The sequence below is a fragment of the Zootoca vivipara genome, chromosome 10, assembly GCF_963506605.1.
Source record: "Zootoca vivipara chromosome 10, rZooViv1.1, whole genome shotgun sequence".
Lineage (NCBI taxonomy): Eukaryota > Metazoa > Chordata > Lepidosauria > Squamata > Lacertidae > Zootoca > Zootoca vivipara.
The window spans coordinates 42,024,377-42,033,973 of record NC_083285.1 but is presented as its reverse complement, the minus strand read 5'-3'; the positions used below and the strand labels follow the sequence as shown (position 1 = coordinate 42,033,973).

General features: G+C 41.5%; 1 protein-coding gene across 1 annotated transcript; it reads left to right on the top strand.

The window, feature by feature from the left end:
- Positions 1 to 1,579: 1,579 nt before the first annotated feature.
- RBX1 (ring-box 1) lies at positions 1,580 to 8,643 on the top strand. Its single transcript, XM_035128485.2, has 5 exons — positions 1,580 to 1,731; positions 2,993 to 3,071; positions 4,307 to 4,377; positions 7,065 to 7,150; positions 8,466 to 8,643. The coding sequence occupies exons 1-5, from the start codon at positions 1,654 to 1,656 to the stop codon at positions 8,476 to 8,478; spliced, it is 327 nt and encodes a 108-aa protein (XP_034984376.1). The 5' UTR covers positions 1,580 to 1,653; the 3' UTR covers positions 8,479 to 8,643.
- The last annotated feature ends 954 nt before the right edge of the window (positions 8,644 to 9,597 follow it).

Here is a 9,597-nt window from a genome sequence, read left to right as displayed (position 1 = left end):
AGCCAAAACGTTTGACTCACAAGGCGTTTGGGATCCAAGCTACGACTACAAGTTAGAATTCAGAATTCTTAACGAGTTTATACTGTAAACTAAACAGCTTGCAATATAAAAAGAAAAGAGTTGGAAAAGAGAATGTGAGTCTTAAACAATATTCTTAAATGTTTTCTTTATTTCTAGTATTGTGGTCCTGTTAGTCTCCACTGGGAAGAATGTACCTTTTTTTTTTTTTTTACTGTGGCCAACAGATTAGTCTGGTTCCAGGATTTGGAAAAGTCTCTGTTATGCTGCATATACACTCTTGTGGACGCTGTTAGTGCAGGGACAAATAAGATCAACCATGCAGGCCAATCTTATTTATATGTACCGAGAGAAATCCCACTCGGTTCAGTGGCACTTTATTTCAAGTGTACATCTTATTGAAGCTTTTGGAGCATAAGTGCAATGATGGCGTTTTGCTTGCACTCTGTCTCTTTTCCTGCTGGGTTGTTGTCAGGGGCCTAGAGGACCTCACCTACTGCTCCCCGAGATATCAAAAGAAGGCGGGCGCATCTGGAGTATAAGAAGTGACTTACAATGCCCTGGTGCAACTTGTTTGAAGTTACCCTAGCTTTCGCAGATATTTCTGGGAGCAGAAGGTGCCCCCACAGCCAAGCCATTTCAGGACTTCATTCAGTCTGGAGCTCCGCGGGTCTTTGCTTACAAGTATAAACATGCCCAGGACACATCTGTGTGCGTGGTGGTTCTGCTCTCAAGCGTGGAGCTACTTGGAACCACCACCATTCGTCTAAAGGGGGGCTTTATTTCGAGTAGATCTGCTGCTCGAGGGCTTTCCGAGTGCGGCTGCTGCCTATAGGATCCGTCGCAGCACCGATGCTGCAGAGTCGCGCGGGGGGACTCGAGCTGCGTCTCCCTACTAAAGACAAAAGCGCTGGGTTTGGGGGTGGGGGGGGGTAGCGCTGTACACAATGCCGGAGGCTAATAATGGATTCTCGAGAGATCAGCTACGCCACTGGTTTAGCAAGGATTAGTCATCCTAATTAGGGCTGCGCGGCAGCAGAGCGGGCGGATGGATGGATGGACAGCGCCGGGAGGGGAGACCCATGGAGCCAGTGGGGAGGCAGCGCAGAAACACACCACGGGGCGAGAACCGATTAATGTGATCTTCCAGAGGCTCTCAGCTCCCCTCACTCGGTCTTGGCGCCGAATTCACGGCGGTTTGGGGGGCCCTCTCCGCTCCTGAGGAGCTGACATTGAGGAATTTGCGGGTATCCCTTTAAGCGAGCTTTCGCTGGGCCCTTCCCCTCATCTCCTCCTCCTCCTCCTATTCCCCCCTCCCTTGGGTTGGGCAACTCCGCGATGAGCGAAGGCGAAGACGACGCCAGGCCCTGCATAACGGGCTCCGCCCTGGCGAGCGCCTTTAAGAGAGACGGGCGGCACGTGATCAGGCCCCTCCTCTCTCTCTGTCTCTCCCACACACACACACACACACACCTGTTTGTAGGGAGGAGGGAGGGAGGTGGCCACGGAGGGAAGGCAGGGTTAAAAAAAAAAAGCCAAAACAACGCAACGCAGAGGAGAAAATGTCGCGCGGCTTCGTTCCGAAATCCCGCGCAGGCGCGCTGATGGCATTCTGCCGGGACTGGCTTATCCAAAATGGCTGCTGCGATGGATGTGGACACACCGAGTGGGACCAATAGTGGTGCCGGCAAGAAGCGCTTTGAAGTAAAGAAGGTGAGAGGGCTGTGACGGCCGCCGGGACTCAGGGTCGCGCCGACGGAGAGAGTATTGGTGGCAGGGGCTAGGCCTCATTCTCGCCGGAGACCGGTTTCTCTCCTTTCGTTTTAACGTACTGTATGGGGGAAAGGCGCGTGAGGGAGGCCCTGCGAGCGACGAGTGTCGTCTTTGGCCCAAGGGCCGAAAGAGGGTTTGTAACAGAAGAAAGCGAGCGCAGGCAGTAAACAGGTGGGTTGTTATTATTTATCACCTGGTGGCACAGGAGGCCTAGTTTCCGTGAACTCTACTAGCAAGTCCCATTTGAGAGGGAGTTGTCATTACTGACCCTTCTGTTCTCTTTGACTTGAGCTACAGGTAGTGGAGTAAGTCAACCTTGTGGGGAGGGGGGTATGGCGGGATACACATCTTTATTTTGAAGTTACCAGAGTCATGGAAGAAGTGATAAAAGCGTCAGGAAGCTGGCTCTTCTATAACTCGGTTATAGTTCAGGCCATTGAATAGTTTGCTAGCTCCTAATCTCTTTAGAACTAGTTAGTGTATAGTAGTTAAAAAGGTAATTATAACCTTACTGGTTCATAAAAGTGGCAGGAGCAAATTAAACTTGTCATTATGAAGTGTGGCTTGCTGTCACTTTACCCAGTTTTGAGATCCGCAGTTATATATGTGAAAGTACTATTCAGGAGGGAAACCCTGTCTCATTTGTAGGGATTACTGCACAAAAAACATCTAGTGATTTCCCACAAGATTGTTAATACTATAGATTGAACTATAGTGTTCTTTTTCATGTCTTGATAGCCTTTCACTTGTGGTCCTGGTACAAGAAAGAAATTCACTGTCAATACTCGGCCCTTGCAGCCCATTGATAGTGATTCTCTGACATGCTTTGGTGCTTGCTTTGTTTTACTTGCATTCTATTAAAACAACAGGCTGTAATCTGGGCCATGATATTTCCTCTTTACAATTCAGCTGCATAAAATGATTATTTTTTAAAAGTCTGTGCATAGAAAACTTGACTACAGCATTGAATGAAGTTCAAAGCCATCTCTCTTAAGCAAACTGACCTGCCTCCGTGGTGAGCTCCGTGGTAGGCTATAAATGTGCATTGGTACTGGGGCTGGATAATTCTGTTGCTAATTCTATGGGTGAAAAGTTAATATTTGAATCAGGAGGAATGATTGCAAGGAATGGAGAAAGTCATTTCATTCAAAAATTATTGGTACCGGTATGCATTTCAGATAAATGTCTTTTATTCTTGTAGTGGAATGCAGTTGCACTCTGGGCTTGGGACATCGTGGTTGACAACTGTGCCATTTGCAGAAACCATATTATGGATCTGTGTAAGTACCTGTAGAGATAGGTAGGAGGTAGGCAGTATAACTATGTATGGGCAGGTTCATGGCAAAGTGAAGGGAAGTAATGAAGGAAATAACTTTGCAGCTGCCCCAGTGGAGATGGAGTTGGGGCAGCAATTACAACTACATCTGCAATGTAAATTTAAACTAGTTGTACTTGTTTCCTCCCAGGAACCCTATTTATTGTGGTGTCATAGGCTTCCGAACTCTCTTCTTTATCCCCAGACCCTCACTGAACTGAGCTTCCTTACGTAGTGGCAAAAACCATGACTTCAGAAAATACAATTATAAAATGAATTTAGCCTCTTAGATCTTATAGAAATACCATTCTGGTATGTTAAAAGTTGAGTGGTATAGAAATTCCTATAATTAAATTACTAAATTTTTAATCACGCTCTTTATCTGTTTGAATGGTCTTTGTATACTACAGTGGTTGATTTGACAACAAGTGACTTCTGCGTCTAGGAGAATCCTCTCAGTATCAGACTAAACGTTTCCCATAAACTTGAGAAGCAACCCAACATGGATGCTGGTGTGTGAAGTTAGGTGTGTCTGTTCACTTCAGTGGGGTTATGCTGCGTATGACTAATGCTGGATACAACCCTGTGCCTCCAATAATGCTCAACTCAAGACCCATCACAGCTAGTGAGGGTGAGAGAGTGTGCTTTGCTAGCTCACAGTAGCCTAGTGGAGGACAGCTTTATTCCCCAACCTGTGCTGAGCTCACAAACCCATTCCAGTCCCAGCAGTTGTGGAGGAAGGGAATCTGTTCACCCCACTATGGCGGACAGTGAGAAAACTTATATCACTTGCTGCATATTTAGTTGACTGGCTTTTATCAATTTGTCATGCTGCAGCCATTTCTGTCATGATATAACAAAGATGGAAATTCAATAATTTCTCTTAATGCATTGGACTTATTTAAATTGAATGTTCTGTTGTAATTTGGATTGGAGTGTATGTTTTCAATATTCACTGATGAAACTGCATATTAATGTGTGCCTCCTTGGAAAGGCTTCAATCTTGAAAGATAGCCTAGAAATAATTGTATGAATAAAAAATGTGATACTGAACTTTCCTTGTCAATGTACAGTACAGCTGCCTCCTTTCTGATGTTCTAAAATAACCACATTTGATCAACAACTTGCATAGTTTTTCATGTACTAGATTCACCTGCTATGAATCATGTGAATTCATGTGCACAAATCTTGTTCTCACAGGCATAGAATGTCAAGCTAACCAAGCATCAGCTACCTCCGAAGAATGCACTGTTGCATGGGGTGTCTGCAATGTAAGAATTCTATTCTTCAACTATAAACAAGGCTGACTCTATTCTACTTTCAATATTAGTCTAGGAAACTACCTAGAAGTATATTTTATCAAGAAGTAAAGTTTATGGTATCAAAGTCATGGAGACTTTGAGAAAGCAAGGGTCAAATGAAATACAAGGCTGAGATGTGAAACAGTAGATAGGGATAGAAGGAAAATAAGAATGAAGAGGGTACATGCACCCTGTCCTCCTTAACTGTCTTTGCAGGAAGGTAATGGGCATTGTTACTCAAACAATTATGACCTGCAAATTGATCAATCACAAAATACATAATGGCTTAACTTATCTGATCCACTTAGATTGTATTTTTAATCTTCAGGAAAGAGTTCCCACACTTACATAGGCAAAATTGGCAGCACCCATACATAAAAGGGAAGTATCAGCTGACTCAGGACAGGAGAACCTTGAGGTTTGCAGAAGTACTGGAAATCTTTAGAAGAAGGAACCAGTATAGTCCATTGAGGACTGGGCATACTCAATGGGCATGGGATTATGACTGAAAACAACAGAAAACTTGGTCAGAGGAAGAATGGAATAGAGTCGCTGGAAAGGAGGAGGGAGTAAGGGACAGATATAAAAAGGGTGATGAGAACAGTCCCGGATAGGTAATTTCCTGGTTCACAGATGTCCCAGTGTATGGAAATGAGAGCTGCCAATAGAAATAAATGGTGAAAGCCAAGATTTTAAAGGAACTGGGATTGGGCACAAGTGTGTCTACCACCACCATCACCTCCAAAATCCAAAAGGTAACAGCAAAGTGTTCCTGCTTTTTATAACTCAGTTCTTTTTTAATATGAAACATTTTTTTAAAAAAAATCCAAAGTCAAAGTAGTTCATTGTGCTCATGTTACTGACTGGAATATCCTGTAGACAGGGGAAAGTGATTTCTAATGGCTCTGAAGTGTACGGTAATTCACATTGAATGCTATACAGTGGTACCTCGGTTTATGAACACAATTGGTTCCGGAAGTCTGTTCATAAACTGAAGCGTTCATAAACTGAAGCGAACTTTCCCATTGAAAGTAATGGAAAGTGAATTAATCCGTTCCAGACGGTCCGCGGAGTAAGCGTTCATAAACTGAAGCAAACTTTCCCATTGAAAGTAATGGAAAGTGGATTAATCCGTTCCAGACGGGTCCGCGGAGTACTTAAACTGAAGCGTTCATAAACTGAAGCATGGGTGTAATTGGTTCCGGAAGTCTGTTCATAAACTGAAGCGTTCAGAAACTGAAGCAAACTTTCCCATTGAAAGTAATGGAAAATGAATTAATCCGTTCCAGATGGGTCCGCGGCGTTCATAAACCGAAAATTCATAAACCGAGGTGTTCATAAACCGAGGTTCCACTGTAGTTCAGTGACTTCCAGCAAGCCTGCAACAGTATCCAGTTATATGGGACTCCTATTGCACATATAGTTTACCCCCACAATATCCTCACATTACAGAATAGACTGAATATAGTATTCAGTGGCCCTGCTGTATCATACTTCTACTGCAGATCAGAAGGCTGTGCTTAAAGAGGGTAGCTTTCCAAAGCTCTGCAATGTAATCTACTGTTACTATTGTAGGTCAGAGATGAAGCTGCACTGGTTTGAATTCCCAGAGGAAAAACCTTTTATCTACCAGCTTCCAGCAATGGCCAGTCTGTTTAAGTGTTATCAGACAACTCATTTGCATAAAGAAGCCTTATGCTCTTTTGACTTGCATGCAGACTGGTTGCACTTTAAAATTATACTGTATATGAAGTTAGAGCAGGGAATCTTGTCCTTTGGTGCTAGTTTTTGATTTTTTCACCCTCTTCCACGCACATGCACAAGGCATTTTATTATGGGGCCCTACTTGTTACAAATTTCACATGGAAGAAGCCCAAATTATGTACATACATTGCTATTTTTTTAAGAACTTCAAAGTTTTTTGCAGGGCCATAATCTCCAAAGCAACTCTTAAAGAGTACATAAGGGAGCCAGATGCTCAGATGCAGCTTTCTTTATCATTTTCACTGCTGCTGTTTCAGTTATGAGGAAAGCAGATACTTTGTTTTAAAAGCAGCTTGCCTTGTTGACACTGAAACCCGAAGCATTGAAAACTGCAAAGAAAGTTCTGTTTGTGCATGTTCCCATGCATATGCTGAAATATCTACTCTAGCTTAGACAAAGCAGTGGTAAAAGGTAAAAAGAATAGATTTAAAAGTAAGTAGATTCGTATGACAGAACAAAAACTTGTGACTATGAGGAGAGAAGGGTAGATGTAATGTAGGTCACATTTTGTCTGTTTTCACTGTGAAAGCCTTTTTCAGCCTCTTTCTGTTTCCCATCTTTTTAAAAGTCATTCTCGGTTGTTGTTGTTGTTGTTGTTGTTGTTGTTTTAAAGCTGCTTTAAGGTAGCCCAAAATTCTGTTGTGTTCAGTAAGCACAGGTTTGTACAGAAAACCAATTTAGTATTTTCCTTTCTGACTAGTTAACATGTATAAATTCCTCTGGTTATTTATATGGTTGTGCTCACTTAAACTGTTTCACATTCAACAATTCTGGATGTTGACTGTCTTCTGCTCTCTGCTGTTATCTCATCATTTCCTAATATAACTTACTAAATTGCAGTGCACCCAGGTTGCAGCATGCTGTTTGAGTAATTTGGACTTTCTTTTTTTCAGCATGCTTTCCACTTCCATTGTATCTCTCGTTGGCTTAAGACTCGGCAGGTGTGTCCATTAGACAACCGAGAATGGGAATTCCAGAAGTAAGTACCTATCTTATGCCTTTTCTTAGCAAGGGGAGTAGAGTTAAGCATTCATGCTATACCCCTTAATTCAAAACAGACATTCTCAATGTAGTTACAGCTCACCTTGAATCTGAAACAGGAACTTTTGCCTCCCGCTACTGCATCTGCTTTACAAAGATGTAGATGAACAAGTGCGCAAGTTAGCATAGTTCTTAATCTCTCTTTAGACAGCAGAGAAAGTGCCATTGATTGAAAGCATGGTTTACATCTCATTGCATGAGTAGTTTGGATTTCCAAATCCATTTAAATTGAGCTTCCCTTCTACCAAGTTCAGTCTTCCCTTTTTTTAAGAAACACTGTTGTTGATCAAGTATATTTTAATGGAAAACTTGGCATGTTGAGCACAGATTTACTATGAAGAACCAAAGAGCAGCATTAGATTACTGGTCTCTGTCTTAAAGTTCTGACTATATTAGCTGGACCTATTACTGTTTCTGGCCAAAAGCATGTTATATTAGGTGACATGTGCAAGCTCACTGCTTGTAGTAAGAAGCATGTGGAATTTGTGTAATATCAGGAAATTGTCCACTTTGTCCATGTTACAGTTAATTATTTTTCTGCATTACAAAATACTTATATATAAGGTAGGCTTCCCCTATTAAGCATTGCCCCCTAAGTACTTTGAGATACGAATTAATAATACTGAATCATCTCTTCACTCTGCAAAAGTGACAGGTAAATATAGTTCTGGAGTAAAGAGTATTTGCTTGGTAGAACTGTGGTGGCAAACCTATGGCCCTCTAGCAGTTGTACTCCAATTCCCATCAGCTCCAGCCAGTATGACTAATGATCAAGGATGATGGAAGTTGTAGTCCAGCAATATATGGAAGACCAGAGGTTCCCTAACCCTATGCTAGAGGATTTGTGTAGGTCTGCTACACATTTAAATTCTGAGGTATGCCCTGTGTGCATGCGTACACACACACACACACACACACACACACACACACACACACACACCGATTATATGTTGGGTCAGTTGCAATAGACATTAACCAGATGTGATAATGGCATGTCTGTTTCCTACTGATTCATTGCTTTTTAAATCTGAACACCATCTTTTTAATAGCAGAATAACCAGCATGTACGGATTAAGTGAATTTAAAGGTGGTATGGGCACATCTCTGACATGTTATCTAGACCCAATGGTCTCCAGATTTGCAGATGCTGTTCCATAGATCCTACAGCTAGCCAACTTCAGAGTGCATTTAAAAGCTGATTATATACTGACAACTGCTGCTGAGTTCTAAAACAATAATAAATTTCTTTCTAGGTACGGGCACTAGTAGGAGAGAGAAGACCACCAAGTTTATTGTTCTGTCTTCAGATAAGCCTTTCGCCTTGCAAGCAGGTTGATGAAGTCTGTGTAACTTAATAGACACTTACCTTGCTTTTTGTTTTCACCTTAAAATAGTTATTGTGAATAGTAATAAACATGTTTGTCTCCTGTCTGTTAATGAGCTATTCCTTGGGTTTACAAAATCAAGCTAAGAAAGTTCTCATAGTTACTTTCATGTTTTGATTTTTTTGAATTTACACATATGTGTACCTTTATAAGATAGTAAAATTTGCAATGCATTTTGGTAAAAACATCGTTTTGGATACTCTCTTCAAAAGTAGTCGTCTTTATTGAGAAATTGTCTTAAGAAGGGGCACTTTAAGAGAGATGGGCGGCACATGACCAGGCCCCTCCTCTCTCTCTCTCTCTCTCTCTCTCTCTCTCTCTCTCTCTCTCTCTCTCTCTCCCCCCCCCCACAAAACTTTTATTTCTGTGCTAGAGTGTTATGTTCCTGACACTGTTAAATAATCAATAAAAAGGCATAAGAAAAACCAAAGTTCATGGAGCTTTACAGTGTGATTTCTTTCTGGGTTCAAAAGTTCAGATAACTTTCTGAAGCAAAAGCAGAGCCAGTGCTTCAAAATGATGTATAGATATGTTTTTTGTTAGTGTTTTACAAAATAATAAAACATTTGTATAACATAGTAACATCCCAAAAAAGATTGGGGATGTTACTATGTTATACAAATGTTTTATAATTTTGTAAAAAAAAAAAAAGCATATCTATATATCATTTTGAAGCACTGGCTCTGCTTTTGCTTCAGCCAAAAATGACTACATATACTTCCAGAGGTGGACTGTTCTAATTAAGAAAGTTATCTGAACTTTTGAACCCAGAAAGAAATCTCACTGTAAAGCTACGTGAACTTTGGTTTTTCTTGTGCCTTTTTATTGATTATTTAACAGTGGCAGGAACATAACACTCTAGCACAGAAATAAAAGTTTTCTCTTGCATTTTTCAATCCAGCATTAGCAGGGATATTTCATTACTTCAACTTCCAGTTGAAGATGGCAACCAGTGAGGCAGCTTGCCCTTGAGCTCTATAGTCTGCTTTCATTTGTTTTT